This window comes from Schistocerca piceifrons, chromosome 1 (genome assembly GCF_021461385.2).
Source record: "Schistocerca piceifrons isolate TAMUIC-IGC-003096 chromosome 1, iqSchPice1.1, whole genome shotgun sequence".
Taxonomy (NCBI): Eukaryota; Metazoa; Arthropoda; class Insecta; order Orthoptera; family Acrididae; genus Schistocerca; species Schistocerca piceifrons.
This window is the reverse complement of record NC_060138.1, coordinates 133,473,543-133,492,077: the sequence shown is the minus strand read 5'-3', so window position 1 is coordinate 133,492,077 and position 18,535 is coordinate 133,473,543. Positions and strand designations below refer to the sequence as shown.

The 18,535-nt window shown below is 42.5% G+C and overlaps 1 protein-coding gene across 1 annotated transcript; it reads right to left on the bottom strand.

Annotated features, from left to right (window-relative positions):
• Positions 1 to 17,467: 17,467 nt before the first annotated feature.
• Positions 17,468 to 18,040, bottom strand: LOC124789098 (gustatory receptor 23a-like). The gene has a single exon (XM_047256421.1). It carries the CDS (start codon positions 18,038 to 18,040, stop codon positions 17,468 to 17,470), a length of 573 nt encoding a protein of 190 aa, XP_047112377.1.
• Between the last annotated feature and the right edge of the window lie 495 nt (positions 18,041 to 18,535).

Here is an 18,535-nt window from a genome sequence, read left to right as displayed (position 1 = left end):
TACTCTTCAGAAATTGAAAAAACGACTTCAGCTTGTTCGTAGGCACAAAAATCTGAACGAACTTCTCCTTCTTCATGACAACGCCAGACCTCACACAAGTCTTCGCACCCGAGAGGAGCTCACAAAACTTCAGTGGACTGTTTTTCCTCATGCACCCTACAGCCCCGATCTCGCACCTTCGGATTTCCATATGTTTGGCCCAATGAAGGACGCAATCCGTGGGAGGCACTACGCGGATGATGAAGAAGTTATTGATGCAGTACGACGTTGGCTCCGACATCGACCAGTGGATTGGTACCGTGCAGGCATACAGGCCCTCATTTCAAGGTGGCGTAAGGCCGTAGCATTGAATGGAGATTACGTGGAAAAATAGTGTTGTGTAGCTAAAAGATTGGGGAATAACCTGGTGTATTTCAATGCTGAATAAAACAACCCCTGTTTCAGAAAAAAAATGTGTTGCACTACTTATTGAACTGCCCTCGTATTTAGGCAGAGCCACCCCTACAGCCCTCACTTTGTACGTTGAACTGCACAACGATGCTGGTTCCGGAAATGAATGCGGACGTATTTCCGTAGAGTACAGGCTAAGAATATCGTACGAAAACAATTTGAGCTGCAGCATGCAACTTCACATAATATGAGAACAATGGTGAACTCTGTTTTCATCAAACGAAGGTGATCATACACATTTATCTACCAAAATTTATTATGTTAAAGTGACAGCTATAAAGGATTCTGATACATCAGCGCAGCCGACATGAATTCCCAATTTCCTATATAGCCAGCTCAACAGTACCGAAAGTAGCAAGCCTCAGAAATTTCCCTATAGCCAAAATATGGGACAAATCTTCCTACCCGTACATTTTGAAACATGGAGAAGATCTCTACGGGTAATAACTTTCGATCAAGCTAGCTATGGGATGAGTATGTATCAATAGTGTAACGATCCGACATCCCTCCCTCTACCTGGAGACAAGGTGAAGTGGCGAGATTTTTCGGAAAAGGACATATGGTACAGTGAAAAATAAAATGTATGTACATGCTATTGTTTGAAACACAGTTGAGCAGTGGCTTTACAGTGCTGGAATATGATTTATCTTTCAACAAAGAAACCGTTCCTTGGAGAATTTAAACATTCTCATTAACGGAACTGGTCGTCAGAAGTCTAACGTAATACTGTCTGCTCAACCGGAGAACAAAATGTCTGACATAGCAAAAGAAAAAAAAGTGAGTACTCTTTGTACCTCGGAAATACTCCTTGGACTGCCAAAAGAAAAAAGTATTTGTACCCTGTTGCTTCTCCAAAATGACTAGTGATGATTTACGGTTCATAAACAATATAAAGTTCTTACTGTCTTATACTGATGAGGTAAAGAGCACGGATGCAGTAAGTTTTCCCTCTGAATGAAGCGAATGCTTACAGTGTTTTAATAGTGAAAGGTTCTACATTTTAGGAAAGTGCGTTTTTTGTTGTTGTAGATCATAAGAAGCAGGGAATACAGATTTGTTGTTAAACTTTCGTTTCTTTCTCTACGTTCGTATATTCCACGTAAGCTCCTTTCCTCAACGTATGGCCAGTTTTCTGGTAGCTCGTGTCGAAAGGTGTTAAGTGAGATTTGTGAAAGATAGATGAGGAATACGACTAAAAAGTTACAATTCTGCAGCTCTGCTTCTCGTTTAATATTTCTGATGGCCCCTTTCTGCTGACATTATCGTAGCATAAGCAGTTGAAAGATAGTAACTGTGTAACCTATTTATCATAAACCTCTAACGCTACCTTTGCTTAATAATGAGTCACGCTACTAAGTCATCTATAATGGCCTCTCGTTCTTATAAGTTTCAATTATGATCGTATTTTTCTTTTAAAATGGACAAATACAATATTATTATAATAAATGCACGTGCCACAGAGCACCACCGCAGCTAACAGTCGTCTATGCTAGGTGATAAGGACACGGTGGATGTTATTACTACATTTCTGCAGCAAAGTTTCTAAAATTTGGAGACATCACGTACATCAATAAAATAGTTGGGGTGACTAGTCCTCTGCGCGAAATTAGCCACAAGTCATTAGATTTCTACATTAACCATCTCTATTTCTAAATACTGCAAACATGTATTAGCTTTCTCCCGCAGCATACATTAATCGTCCATTCAATAACGGCAGTTCCTGCTGAGGCCTTTTACATTTGTAACGGCATTTCTATGTATGTGGAAAGTTCATGAGCTACGAGACGTAACTAAGTACTTGATTTCTATAGAAATATATGCTTCAAACATGCAGACACTACAGTGCTACCCCGTCGAGTAGCGAATGCAAGTCTGAACCGCACGTATGATGATGCTTTTGCGCTGAAGCTACCATATAACATTAACGAAGATTTGTCAACGGAATCCCAAGCGAATAAATCAGGTCACGTCGTTAGACGTTTCAGGTTACCCGGTGACGATTATGTTACAATCAATAAAACTTTGCGAACGTTCACAAAATCTTCGCTATTGCTTGTTCTTACAGAGAGTGCACTGAACTTGGCGGATGTAATGGGGACCCTATGGTTATCTATAATGTTCCCGTTACTACACTGTGCTTACATGTTAGAAAATTGAACTCGCATTCGGAAGGACGAATATTCAAAACCGCGTCCAGCCGTCCTGATTTAGGTTTTCCGTGATTTCTCTAAATCACTTCAGGCAAATGCCGAGATAGATCCTTTGAAAGGACGAAAAATGTGATACACTTTGTAGCTTGAAAATACTCATTGGACTGTCAAAAGGAAAAATATTTGTTTCCTGTTGCTTCTCCGAAATGACTAGTGAGGTTTTACAGTTCATATCCTTCGCTGATCCGACGGGACCAATGTCCTCGCTGTTTAGTCCCTTCCCCAAATAAACCAACCAACCAACTCTGCACACTGCACATTCGAAGTTCAATGTCAGGTGCATTTGATGAGTACATTATATGGCGACGTACACGTGTATGAAGTATGCTACCATTCGGAGAGAGTGAAATATTTTAGAAATGTTAATGCTATTATTTTGTTTGATGAGAATTCGTCATGCCACATTAAATGTGTAGATTAGTATTTGGCTGAAAGATGCATTAGAAAAAGTCTGACTTTAATCTATTAGTATTGGTGTGTGAAATGTGTGACGGCAGCACTATTTCACAACCAGCTCTGTGTGTAGCCAAGCAACGAATATGACGATGATGATGACGTGTAACACAAGTTACATGCAACGTGATATTCTATTCTTACGTTCTCATGTGCTTTATATGTTGCGGTTCTCTCTTCCTTTTTATTTCCTTACCGAGAATACGTGCCGTTGTCCATCGACATAGATTTCAGAATCTTTCGAGGTTCAGTAAAAGTGCATGAGACATCTCCGACATCTATGTACTCATTCCCTTGCGGAATATGGTGGGGGAGGGGGGAAATTGAACATGAAGCAACTTCTGACAAAATTTGACTTGATGCACACCAGCTGACGCCGTCGGCTGCAGCAGTACTGTACTTTAATGTTAAATCCGAACTGTTAAATCAGAACTAGACCTAACGCTCCAAAATGAATTTTCCCTATGCAGCGGAGTGTGCGCTGCTTTGAAATTTCCTGGTTAATTGACAGTGTGTGATACAGAGAAAAATTCATTCTGGAAACTGCCTCCTACGCTGTAGCTAAGGTATTTTCTCCGCCGCATCATTGCCTCTAGGAGTGACAGTCCCGCAGTGCGTGCAGCAGAACTTCTATGAGGTCTGGAAAGCAGGAGATGAGTGACTGGCGGCAGCGAAGCTCTGGGGACGGATCTTGTGTCGCGCTTCATCTACATCTACATCTACATGATTACTCTACAATTCACATTTAAGTGCTTGGCAGAGGGTTCATCGAACCACAATCATACTATCTCTCTACCGTTCCACTCCCGAACAGCGCGCGGGAAAAACGAACACCTAAACCTTTCTGTTCGAGCTCTGATTTCTCTTATTTTATTTTGATGATCATTTCTATCTATGTAGGTTGGGCTCAACAAAATATTTTCGCATTCGGAAGAGAAAGTTGGTGACTGAAATTTAGTAAATAGATCTCGCCGCGACGAAAAACGTCTTTGCGTTAACGACTTCCATCCCAACTCGCGCATCATATCTGCCACACTCTCTCCCCTATTACGTGATAATACAAAACGAGCTGCCCTTTATTGCACCCTTTCGATGTCCTCCGTCAATCCCACCTGGTAAGGATACCACACCACGCAGCAATGTTCTCACAGAGGACGGACGAATGTAGTGTAAGCTGTCTCTTTAGTGGACTTGTTGCATCTTCTAAGTGTCCTGCCAACGAAACGCAACCTTTGACTCGCCTTCCCCACAATATTATCTATGTGGTCTTTCCAACTGAACTTGTTCGTAATTTTAACACCCAGGTACTCAGTTGAATTGACAGCCTTGAGAATTGTACTATTCATCTAGTAATCGAATTCCAACGGTTTTCTTCTGGAACTCATGTGGATCACCTCACACTTCTCGTTATTTAGCGTCAACTGCCACCTGACACACCATACAGCATTCTTTTCTAAATCGCTTTGCAACTGATACTGGTCTTCGGATGACCTTACTAGACGGTAAATTATAGCATCATCTGCGAACAACCTAAGAGAACTGCTCAGATTGTCACCCAGGTCATTTACATTGATCAGGAACAGCAGAGGTCCCAGGACGCTTCCCTGGGGAACACCTGATATCACTTCAATTTTACTCGGTGATTTCCCGTCTGTTACTACGAACTGCGACCTTCTTGACAGGAAATCACGAATCGAGTAGCACAACTGAGACGATACCCCATAGCCCCATAGCTTGATTAGAAGTCGCTTGTGAGGAACAGTGTCAAAAGCTTTCCGAAAATCTGGAAATACGGAATCAACTTGAGAATCCCCTGTCGATAGCGGCCATTACTTAGTGCGAATAAGGAGCTAGCTGCGCTGCGCAAGAACGGTGTTTTCTGAAACCTTGCTGATTACGTGTCAATAGATCGTTCCCTTCGAGGTGATTCATGAAGTTTGAATACAGAATATGCTCCAAAACCCTACTGCAAAACGATGTCAATGATATAGGTCTGTAGTTCGATGGATTACTCCTGCTACCTTTCTTAAACACTGGTGCGACCTGCGCAATTTTCCAATCTGTAGGTACAGATCTATCGGTGAACGAGCGGTTGTATATGATTACTAAGTAGGGAGCTATTATATCAGCATTATCTGAGTGGAACCTAATGTGTATACAATCTGGACCCGAAGACTTGCCCAAATCAAGCGATTCGAGTTGCTTCGCAACCCCTAAAGTATCTACTTCTATGAAACTCATGCTAGAAGCTGTTCGTGTTTCAAATTCCGAAATATTCCATTCGTCTTCCCTGGAGTTTCGGAAAACTGCATTCAATAACTACGCTTTAGCGGCACAGTTGTCGGTAACAGTACCATCGGCACTGCGCAGCGAAGGTATTGACTGCGTCTTGCCGCTTGTGTACTTTATATACGACCAGAATTTGTTCAGATTTTGTTCCAAATTTTGAGACAATGTTTCGTTGTGGAACATATTAAAGGCATCTCGCATTGAAGTCCGTGCCAAATTTCGCGCGTCTGTAAATTTTAGCCAATCTTCGGGATGTCGCGTTTTTCTGAATTTCACATGCTTTTTCCGTTGCCTCTGCAACAGCGTTGGGACCTGTTTTGTGTACCAAGGGGGATCAGTTCCATCTCTTACCAATTTATGAGGTATGAATCTCTCAATTGCTAATGCTACTATATCTTTGAATTTGAGCCACATCTCGTCTACATTTGCATAGTCAGTTCGGAAGGAATGGAGATTGTCTCTTACAAGGGAACCTCCCCATCGCACCCCCCTCAGATTTAGTTACAAGTTGGCACAGTGGATAGGCCTTGAAAAACTGAACACAAATCAATCGAGAAAACAGGAAGAAGTTGTGTAGAGCTACGAAAAAATAGGCAAAATATACAAACTGAGTAGTCCATGTATAAGATAGGCAACATCAAGGATAATGTGAGCTCAGGTGCGCCGTGGTCCCGTGGTTAGCGTGAGCAGCTATCGAACGATAGGTCCTTGGTTCAAGTCCTCCGTCGAGTGAAAAGTTTACATTCTTTATTTTCGTAAAGTTATGATCTGTCCGTTCGTTTATCGATGTCTCTGTTCACTGTAACAAGTCTAGCGTCTGTTTTTTGCGACCACACCGCAAAGCCGTGCGACTAGTAGACGAAAGGACGTGCCTCTCCAATAGGAACCAAAAACATTTGATCGCAAGGTCATAGGTCAACCGATTCCTCCACAGGAAAACACGTCTAATATATTCTATACGACACTGATGACGGCATGTGCGTCACATGACAGGAATATGTTGTCGACCCACCTAACTTGTACGCTTGGCGAATGGGAAAAATTATTCTTCTACCTTGCCCGATTTAGGTTTTCTTGTGGATGTGATGATCACTCCCAAAAAAGTGATGAAAACATAACCGACGGACAGATAATAATTCTATAAAATAAAAAATTGGACTTTTAACTGGAGGGAAGACTTGAACCAAGGACTTCTCGCTTCTCAACTGCTCACGCTAACCACGGGACCATGGCGCTCCTAAACTTACATTATCCTTGATGTTGCCTATCTTGTATATGGACTACTTGGTTTGTATATTTTGCTTATTTTTTTAATAGTTCCACACAACTTCTTCCTGTTTTCTCGATTGATCTGTGTTAGGTTTTTCAAGGCCTTTCCACTGGGCCAACATATAACTAAATCTCAGGGGGGTGCGATGGGGAGGTTCCCTTGTTAGGAAGGCTTGTAGTGACACTTTATCCGCTTTTTTAAATAATATCATTTAGTATTTGTTTCTGGTAGATTTGGAAGAAACGCTCTTCAGCATAGCTACAACGACCTTGTGATCACTAATCCCTGTATCAGTCATGGTGCTATCTATTACCTCTGGATTGTTTGTGACCAAGAGGTCAAGTGTGTTTTCGCAACCATTTACAATTCGCGTGGGTTCGTGGACTAACTGCTGGAAATAATTTTCGGAGAAAGCATTTAGGACAATCTCGGAAGATGTTTTCTGACTACCACCGGTTTAGAACAAGTATTTTTACCAACATATCGAGGGAAGGTTGAAGTCCCCACCAACTATAACCGTATGAGTGGGGCATTTATTTGTTACGAAACTCAAATTTTCTCTGAAATGTTCAACAACTATATCATCGGAGTCTGGGGGTCGGTAGAAGGAGCCAATTATTAACTTAGTTCGGCTGTTAAGTATAACCTCCACCCATACCAATTCGCACGGAGTATCTACTTCGACTTCACTACAAGATAAACCACTAATGACAGACACAAACACTCCACCAACATTTCTGCCTAATCTATCTTTCCTGAACACCGTCTGAGACTTCGTAAAAATTTCTGTAGAACTTATTTCAGGCTACAGCCAGCTTTGTGTACCTATAACGATTTCATCTTCTGTGTGCTTTCTATCACCGCTTGAAGCTCAGGGACTTTCGCAGCACAACTACAACAATTTACAACTACAATTCCGACTGTTCCTTGATCCAAGCACGTCCTGTATTTGCCATGAACCCTTTGAGCTTGCAGCCCATCCCATACTTTCCCGAGGCCTTCTAACCTAAGAAACCGCCCAGTCCACGCCACACGGGCTCCGGTACCCGTGTAGCCGCCAGCTGAGTGTAGTGAACTCCTGACCTATTCAGCGGGACCCGAAACCCCACCACCCTATGGCGCAAGTCAAGGAATCTGCACCCAACACAGTCGCAAAACCGTCTGAGCCTCTGGTTCAGTCCCTCCACCCGGTTCTGCACCAAAGGTCCGCAGTCGGTTCTGTCAACGATGCTGCAGATGGTGAGCTCTGCCTTCATCTCATAAGCAAGACCGGCAGCCTTCACCAAATCAGGTAGCCGCTGGAATCCAGAGGGAATTTCCTCAGATCCAAAGCGACACACGTCATTAGTGCCGACATGTGCCACCACCTGCAGCCGGCTGCATCCTGTGCTCTTCATGGCATCCGGAAGGACCCTTTCCACATCAGGAATGACTCCAACCGGAATGCACACGGAGTGCACACTGGATTTCTTCCCCTCCTTAGCCGCCATATCCCTAAGGGGCCCCATTACGCGCCTAACATTGCAGCTCCCAACTGCCAATAAGCCCACCCTCTGCGTTTGCCCCGACCTTGAAGGCTGAGTATCATCCTCTGAAACAGGGCAGGCAGCTGCATCTGGCTCAGTGAGAGACAGCACCTGAAACCTGTTTGTCAGATGCACCAGGGAGGCTTTCTGATCAGCCTCCAGAGACGTCTTTTGCTGCCTGCCACGCCCTGGAACGACCTCCCAATCAACCACAGGCAAGCGCTCAGCCCCACTGTGGGCAGCAACTGGGGCAACCACAGCGGCAGACCGATCTGGGGACAGACAGAACGAGATTGACATCCCCGTGATACCCAAGTCCGGCTCCCCACAGTGATGCCCATGGCAACAGCCTCAAGCTGCATGATCGAAGTCAGTGCAGCCTGCAGCTGTGAGCGATGGGGTGCTAACTCAGCCCTCTTCCGAGCACATCAGTCACAGTCCCTGTCCATTCTAATCGATGTTGAACAACAGTTACTGAAACACGAGTCCGTGCCTAGATAACGCAAGGGAAACACGCATAGAATGTATGAACTAACCTGTACAAAAGCCTAACGACTGCGCTACAATCTGCCTGAATTTACGATTACAGTAACTAAAACTCGAAATTACACCTCCTATACGAAACTCACACGCAATTTAGGTAAGAATCTACGAAGTAAACACAGAAAAGAAGGTATATACGTATCTTTCTGCGCTGTCGATGTGCACCAACTGGGAGCTCAGGCCACACTCGTCTCTGAGAGCCTACAAGACAGGCAAGTGCCACTGAGGCGCCAAAACAAAACAAATGCCTAACGACTGCGCTACAATCTGCCTGAATTTACGATTGTGCTTGTTTAGCACATGCGCGACAAAGCAAGTTTTCATATTCTGGTCCCCTGTGCTGCACACAGTTTTCACCTACCAGGAAGTTTCAATACCTAGACCAGGCCTGGATAACCGTGCCTTATGAATCAGTCCCCTCCAGCGAGTGCTTCGCTATCCATCTCCACCCCCCGCGGTACCGTCACACTTCCGACAATACAAAGTCGAATTGAACATCAAGTGATCAGCTGTGGGGTGGTATTGTGCTGTCGCAACTTTTCGATGACCTCGTACCCGTCATCTTCCGGTGAGGAATCACCTGAGAAAATTTCATCGTTGGAATACTGCGAGAAAGCCTACAATAACGGAGTTAACATGCTTCATTGAAGAATCTGTACTTTACAGAATGAAGTTTTCCCCTTGCAGTGGAGTGTGCACGGATATGAAACTCCGTACCAGATTAAAAGTGTGTGCCGGACCGATACTCAGACTCGCGGGCAAATGTTCTGCCACTGACCCACCCAAGAATGACTCACGACTCATGAACAGTACTGTCACAATTGTATGTTGATAAGAAAAGATTTCTGTTTAGGAGTGAAATCTGCGACTTTTTGAGCACGTCTGCAACCTTGTTGAGTCATTAAAAAGTGTAGGCATCTGTTTTATGTCGTGAGTAACGTGATTAGATCATTTCCATGTTGCAGACTTCTTCCTTAATATCATTTCTAGCACTTGTAAGACTAATATTCATTGGATTATTAAAGAAAATGATATCCGGCTTTACATATTCCAAATATTTAAAACGACCATGAACCACATTGCTGACTTCATCACTAACGGAAGGAAATCTTGGAAAGTTTACATCCAAGTAATCTTGTCCCAGTTCACAGCAACTTGGGAAATAACACAAATTTTCCTTGTTTAATTATAAATTAAGCAACGCGAGTTTACACCGGAATCCGTTAGTACCCGTAAATGCATGACTGAAATTTTACCAGTTCCATTGCAGATTCTTTCACCAGTAAACCGTCGCATTTCTGAGCTTTCTTTAATTTTAAGCATACCATATAACGACGCATTTAAACCCTTTCTGTTACGGCGTAAAGTCAAGCGTCGGCCCGCCAGTCAGGAACGACAGGGAAGAGAAGACTGTGAGAAGAAGTCACCCAATCGCACGCTGACCGACCTCCTTTCCAGGACGACTACGTGACAGCTGTGGCCCCTATGGGAAGAGGACATTAAGTCCGCGCCCGAATTGTGCGGCTCACTTGGATAGCAGCGTCAATGATAGCCACTTTGGTAGCAGCGTCAACTTTAGCGACTTCCTTAGACATTTCTACGTAACAAAGACTTGTGTCGGTCTATTTTGAAGAAGACTGATTATTTTGTATGTCGCCCTTTGCTTGCAACACATCTCACAATATTAACTATTGTATTTGTCTTAACGTAATAAAACTCATCAATATGAGTTATTTGATTGTTTCTCTAGTGAACCGAGTATGCAGCCTCCATAGAGACAGCTCTTTTCCTTGGGATTTGATTTTTCGTGCAACTCTTTTACACCTTTTTTATACCTTACCGACAAAAGGGCCTCGATCGTCACGAGAGTTAATGCTATGGGTGGCTTCATGGAGCGAAGAGATGTGTCAAGCAAGATTAGTGGATTTGTGTTTTGAACCAAGGATGTTTTACATGCTGAACGGTATTCCTTCTTTTCGGGATTATTAAGAACCATAGTAGAAAATTGGCCGCAGATTAATCAGAATCAAAACCACTACGATAGACGTAATAATAAACTACAACTTGAATCATAGAGCAATATTAAAGAGATTAAATGTGAACGAAACGCGCAGAGCAAACGTGACTAACGGAAGAGTGATGCTCTTCGAAGTCTAACAGACGGTGCCCCACTCGACAGCTGATTAAGAAACGAACAGTAGCTTGCCGCAAACTATGACGGCAATGCCCGAGTGGAGTTGGATGCGGAACAGCTCACGGTCGGATGATGTATCGCGAGCCACGCTTTGCCAGTGCTGAATTCAAGACACTCTGTTCAAAAAAAAAACCCAAGAGCAATTCAACACAGCGCCGTTGTTATGCCACATTTAATCGTTGGTTATGAGCAGTGAAGATTTTCTCTGACATACACATTCTTTGTCGCCACAGATGGTCTTCGCGGTGGCCACCGCCGCCCCCGGCCTCCTGGGTTCGCCTGCTGTCACAGCGGCAGCCGCCGCCCCCGCTGTTGTCAAGGCCGCCTTCGCCACCCCTACTGTAAGCTACGCCAGCATGCTGTAGCTTACCTCTCCCCGCCTCTGTAGCCTACATCGTCTCTCCTACTGTCATCCAGAACCACTAATTACAGATGCGTGACCTCAGACGCCGCCTATTTATTTATACACCGTTTCACCAATGTTTGCACACCGGTCCCGTAAATAAAGTAACTTTTCTCTATAAATTGTTTTGTCATCTTTATTTATTTTAGTACGTAAATCGTCCCCTTTGTATCCACATGTATTCCTGTACGTATAAACTTCGAAAATACTTTCTTCTACTAAATAACAGATATTACATGTAACCTCCATACCCCATTGTATTTGGAAATAGTAATTAAACTAAAGAGAATTAAGGGTAATGTTAATGACTCCTGCTTTAAATTTTTTTAGCTTCAAGCTGTTTTATAGGTACTACTTTGTGTTGACGAGCAGTACTTTAAACTTCTAATGTGTTGAAACCAGGGCAGAGAATGTGTAAGAAATATCGTACCTGCTGAGTGAAACTAAATGAGGAAATCATTTATGTGCGCCTTTTGGTGGTATACGCGCACATTAATGTAACACTAAATAAAAGTTGCTCTTAGTAAGTATCGATGTTATAGGAATGCAAAGAAATTATGAGCACCAGAAGGTAGACGAAGAGAAACTCAGGCTACACGTCTTCCAGACACAAATTAGAACACTGAACCATTACCTTTATACTCCACAAAACGAAACAATAACTGGTACAGAGAAGGAGAAAACTTCGAAGTTATATGTGGGGTCATTATTTCGACTGACGATACATGAAATTTCCCACATGGGTGGGAATAAATCGAGCACACAAGTTTTAAATAGCTTTCGAGTTGCTGACCAACTCTCTCACGATCTGAAATCGGCGCAACGTCTGTCTGCAGCGAGGACCATGGTTTCTACTCTGAATCAACAATCCACATGAACATCAGATTTTCGACAGAATACACTTTACATTTTTACATACTGTTGCTAAGTAAACATTACATTTCCTGATTCCTTTTAGAATACTGTGTCATCATAGATGAGATAAAGTAAAAAACTCTAAAACTCCTCCCGAACAGACCATGAAGGCCCAACGGTACCGACCGGTCGCCGTGTCATCCTCAGCCCATAGGATGCGGATATGGAAGGGCATGTGGTCAGCACCCCACTCTCCCGGCCGTATGTCAGTTTCCGAGACCGGAGCCGCTACTTCTCAATCAAGTAGCTCCTCAGTTTGCCTCACAAGAGCTGAGTGCACCCCGCTTACCAACGGCACTCGGCACACCGGATGGTCACCCATCCAAGTGCTAGCCCAGCCAGACAGCGCTTTACTTCGGTGATCTGACGGGAGCCGGTGTTACATCTGCGACAAGGCCTTTGACCAGATGAGATAAAGTCATTAATTTTATTCTTAGAACGTCTTTTGTTCTACTTAACCTCAACTATGTCCCAGATAATAAAGGTAAACATCACACTTTTCGCGTTTCCAATGTATTTCGCAAGTAGTGAAGAATACTGTGACATCATAACTGTGGAAATTAATTAATCTTTTGTGTAGTAAACAAAGTGCGGTTCATAAATGGAGCTTTGAAAGATCTTACCCACTGCAGTCACCTATTGGTAACAGCGGGAACAACTCATAGAAGTCAGACCGAGCTTCTTTCACTTTTTAACATTAGAACCACCTCTTGGTGATAGTAAGAAAGTTGAATGTGAAACAGGAGTTGATTTTATTATGTGTTTTCAGGGTTCAGAGAAGAGTATTTGAAGTAAAACTCAACTTCAGCAACTACGAATTTTTAATTGGTTATTAATATCTTATAAGCAATAATCCTGGCTGATCCATTCTTTGCTTTTACTTTACGAAGTAAATACATGCACTGTAGATTCAGGATTGGAACTCTGAATATATTTATTGTTCAAAAGACAAAACACTTAGTCATTATAGAAAAAAGTAGAATGTGTAGGAAGATTTTCTTATTGTTCCTAGTTCACTACTGTAATCCGTTGTCGACTTTATCTGTATCTGCTAAAATTTCTTTTGTTATGTCAACATAATTGTCTATGGACGAGCGTTGCTGTTGGGAGTGAGATTTGTTTTATTTACGCTCAAATGTCGGCAGAATAAAATCAAATGGCGTAGATGAATTATTAGGGGAGACGAGGTTACCACAATACTCTTGACTGTTGTTCATTGTGAAAGGCTGAAAGAAGAAGTTTTTCTGAATTAATGTTCTTTTAGGTAAAATAAGTGAAATAAAAAACTGAAACGCCACACTGTCCCAGAGTAACCTGCACGACCATACGTTGTTTGTAATCGCAAGAAAATTAAGGACCATAGCACTTAAGTGAAAGGTTTTAGGAGCCTGGTGGTTCGTGGTGGGAAATGGATGAGTTGAAGTTCTATATACAAGGAAGTAGTGACTCTGCTTGCAGGATGGATAGAATTTCTGGTCAGATGAGTACAGGGTTTTAAATAGAAAATCAAATGGAGGTATCGCAGGAATAGGCCCAATACTAAATAAGGGAATAAGAATGCAAGTAAGCTACAATCAACAACAGAGTGAACGCAGTATCACAAGGCCGAACACCTTCCACAGTAACACAAATTTGTGAGTTACATACTTACACAGATGATTAAGAGATTCAATGTACTATGAGATAAAAAGAAATTATGCAGATATTAAGGGAAATGAAAATTTAATTGCATGGAGAACTGGAATACAACAGTAGTACAAGGAAGAGAAGGAGAAGTAGTAGTAGAATATGAATTGGGGACAGCGAGCAAAAGAGGAAACCACCTGGTAGATTTTGGCATAATGTATAATTTATTCATTGGTAGCACCTTGTTTAAGAAACATGAAAGATGGCTATATACGTAGAACAGACCTGGACTGGTAAGACAGAGATTTAGGAAGTAGGTCCTACATTGTAAGATATTCCAAGGAGATGATGTGAACTCTGACTATAATTGATACGCTGTAAATTGTAGATAAAAACTGATGAAATACCAGAAGGGTAGGAAATATATGTTTTGTGACTTGGATGAGTTGACAGAACAATAGCTTATTCAGAGTTTCAACGGGAGCATTAGGAAACGATTAACTGAAAGTGGAGAAGCAAGTATAGTAGAAACCGAATGGGTAGCTTTGAAAGGTGAAACAGTGAAGGTACTAGAGGATCAAATAGGTAAAAAGATAACGGCTCGCAGATATCCTTGGATATCACACGAGGCACTGAATTAAACTGATTAAGGATATTCACAGAGAGTGCAAAATGGGAAACCAGAAAACGATTAAGGACAAATGCAATTCGGTTAAAGGGTGTACAACTATAGGAAAGATAGTTACCACCTGTAGGAAAATTAAAGAAATTTTTCGAAAATAACAGTAGTAGCAGTATGAATATCAAGCGTTCAAATGGAAAGCCGGCAGTAAACAAAGAAGGGAAAGCTCAAAAGGTGGAAGGAATATATAGAAGGGCTATACAAGGAAAATTATCTTGATTGTAGTACCACAGAAAAAGAGAGGAACTAGATGCAGATGAGACGGGAGGTATGATTGGGAAGAATCTGACAGAGTTCTGAAAGACGTAACATGAATCAATGCCCCTGCAGTATACGACATACCCCCAGACCTACTAATAAACTTGGGAGAGCCAGCCATGTCAAAACTAGTCCACCTGACGTGCATGATGTATGAGACATGCGAAATACCCCCAGATTTCAAGAAGAATGTATTAGCTCTAATTATAAAAAAAAAGGAAATGCAGACTGGTAAGGACATAACGAAACCATCAGTTTCAGAAGTCATGGTTGCAAAATATTGACATGAATTATTTAAGTACGGGTGGTTCAGGCCGACCTCAGGTATGATGAGTCTGAGTTCCGGAGAAACGTAGGAACACCGAAACACCGCTGGCAATGATGACCCAACAAATTATCTTAGAAAATGGGCTAAGGAATATTAAGTCTGCGTCTGTAGCATTTGTAGACATAGACAAAGCTTTTGACATTGTTGACTGGAACCAACTCTTCGGAATTGTGAATGTAGCAGCTGTATTGTACAGGGAACGAAGCATATATACGAGTTACATAGAAACCAGATGTAGTAATAAGAGTCCAACAGCATGAAAGGGAATCAGTGGTTGAGGTGTGCGTAAGGCAGGGTGGTAACGAATCCCTGGAGTTACTGAATCTGTACACTGAGCTAGCAGTAACGTAATGCAAAGAATAATTTCGAAACTGCATTAAAGTTCTGAGATAAGGGAAAATATGATTGAGATTGGACAGCGATACTGAAATTTTGTTAGAGGCGGCGAAGGACTTGGAAGAGCAGCTGAATTTTTTGAAAGGAATACGATGAACATCAACTGTTGCAAAGGAGAGGCAATGGAATGTGGTCAAACAGATCAGGCGATTCTGACGCAATGGGGTAAGAAAATGAAACACTAAAAGTAGTAGGTGCTTTTTGCCCTTTGGCCAGAGAAATAACTGATGACGGCCGAAGCAAAGAATATATAAAAACGTAGATGCCAATGGCAAGAAAAGGATGTGTGAAGAGCGGTAACTGGTCAATACCGAATATATATTCAAGTGTTAGGAAATCGTTTTGGGAAGTATTACTCTGGAGCGAAGCCTTGTGTAGAAGCGAAACCAGGATGATAATAAGTTCAAACAAAATGAGAACGGATACTTCTGAAATGTGCTACTACAGAAGAAAATCGAAGATCTAATGGGTAGATCACGTAACCGGTGAGAGGATACTGAACTAAATTCGGAAGAAAATAAATTTATGGCACAACTTGTCTAAAAGAAACGGCCTGTTAATTGATCACATTCTGAGACGTTAAGGAATTGTCATATTGGTGCTGATGGGAGTGTGGGGCTGGGAGTGGGGGGTAAAAACAAAAAAAACATAGAGGTAGACTAGGCAATAAATGAAGTAAGTAGTTTCAACTGGATGCAGGTTGTTTTAGTTACTAGGAGATGAAAAGGCTTGCACGGGAAAGAGTAGCATGGGGAGCGGCACTAAACCAGTCTTTGGACTGAAGATCAAAACAACAACTTAACCTTGGAACTAAAAAGAATTTGAAACACTATTTACATACATTGCTCTTCATTCATTATGTAAGTATCGTCTGTGGCGTTTAACCCATGTGTACAGTGAAATTTGAACTTTTTCTCATTTGGATTTCGTTGATAGATTTGATTTATAGATTATAAATAATTTCTTATGCTGGTTCTGTACAGTACAGAGAACTGTTGTATTAAAGCCAGTGAATGCACAAAACAGTTCTATAGTTTCAGATCTTTAAAGCTCGTCAGCACTGGAGTGTTTGCTCCCATTGCACGGGCATGAAGTGTCAATACATTCTGAATACTTGTAAGCTGCTATGTTTGTTTGTGTAGCAGTGGCAGTATAATGTGTGGTTCTTATTTACTTGTCATCAAGGTACGTGTGAGGAGTGTGTCAACTTTGTGGCGAATATTGACGGATTTTTGGCAAACCATTAACATGTTATGATTCGCCATTTTTCTTTATCAGAGGTGATCACAGAAAAGAAAGAAACTTAATACAGCTTCTTGTGCATGATGAAGTGTGTTAGTGTTGCAAAAACAGTAGTGACATTGTTCTGCCGGTGATTTAAGGTCATGGAGAACCAGCAGGTGTCCTATATGGTATGTGCGTGCTGTAGACGTGGGGCATGATATCACCTGCTTCAGGTACTACGTATGAAAGAATGTTTTAAAAGTAACGTATGATGGAAATATCATATTAAAATAATAGCTTATGCTGGAGCCCTAATACATCCTCATGCTTTGGAGCAGGAATCCAATTCGGTGCTGGAGGATCTGCTCTGTTATTTATGTCACCTGATTCAAAGGAACCATTTTAGAGCTCCATTTTCCATGCAGGCTGTAGGTAGAAACAAAATAATTACACACGTTTACTATAAAATTTTTCAGAACAGCTTTATTGATATTTGTTTCATTAGAAGCACATGTCTCTCAATCCTATGGATAAAACAAACACTACGAGTAATTGAAAAAGAACCTGCACTTACCATGCGGCTATTAGGTAATATGACACAAACTTTGAGTTTGCAAGATGATGTTTCCAGCAATGATACCTTCCGTACATTGCACTGTTACAAGGAGAGACTCCCTTCCAAGCATCATTATGTAGTACTTCACTTATGGAATTGTACAAGTATCACGAGATAAGTGACTGCTGCACTAACCGTGACTGTGAAGACATGAAGGTCGATGTCACAAAAACCCATAGCGGAAATTCGTAGTCTGTCCATTGGAAGTCGCAGAACATCGACTGCTGGCCCGGGACGCAGGAGCGGCTGCAGCCTCGACAGGAGCAGACCAGCCCTGTCGGCGCGGTCAGCCGCCGAGGAACACACCCAGCAGACCACCAGCTGGCGTAACAGGACGTTAGTAAGTGCAAATAACTTCACCAGTATTTCCGCTCTCTTGTCTGTTTCTTGAGCCAGTATTATAAGCCAATAGGCACAGCAAGTCATCTCGACGAAATCTCCCAGGATGGCCAGCAGCAGTGCGGGTCCGAAGTGGAGACCGCAGAGGCGAGCACAGCGGTGAAGAGCCAACCTGGCGCGCTGCAGCCGCCGCACCTCCGCCCCCACCGCCCCCGCCACACCCAGCTGTCCTGCGCGCGTCGCCAGCTCCTCCAGTTCTTCCTCGCTGCCCGCCGGCGGCCGGGTACTCCCCAGCAGCTGCCCACAGACGATGCCCATCCTGTGTCGGAGTACCAGCACAACAGCGAAGAACTGAATTCGCCAGAGCGTGATAAATCCTTGAAGGCACAGGGTGATAGCACCTATTGGCGTACGTCTGAAGAAATAGGTTGCTAGTACGCTAACTCGTATGACAACAAAAACAAGCACTGTAATGGAAAGAAAAATGGCACTTTGGCGAGTTTTGCGATATATTTCCGCTCTGTAAGTGTGATCTCGCATGGCGAGCAGCGCATCTACCTGTTGCACCAGGTCCGTGATACTGCTAACGTTACCTTGTCCAGTAGACAGAGATCTACATAAGATTGTAGCTGGTTCCAACATCGACAGTAAAACAGATAACACAATTACAAAATGCACTGTTATACGGGAATGCTGATCTATTATGATTATATGCATTACTAAATAACTGCAGTAAAAACCAAAGGCAATGACAGAGACAAGCCACATCAAACATATGAAGTAGCCTGTGAGTCGCTTTAATGACACTCTAAA

Coding starts and splice junctions, on each gene's coding strand:
- LOC124789098 (XM_047256421.1), bottom strand. CDS start 18,040: ATGGGCATCGTCTGTGGGCAGCTGCTGGGGAGTACCCGGCCGCCGGCG.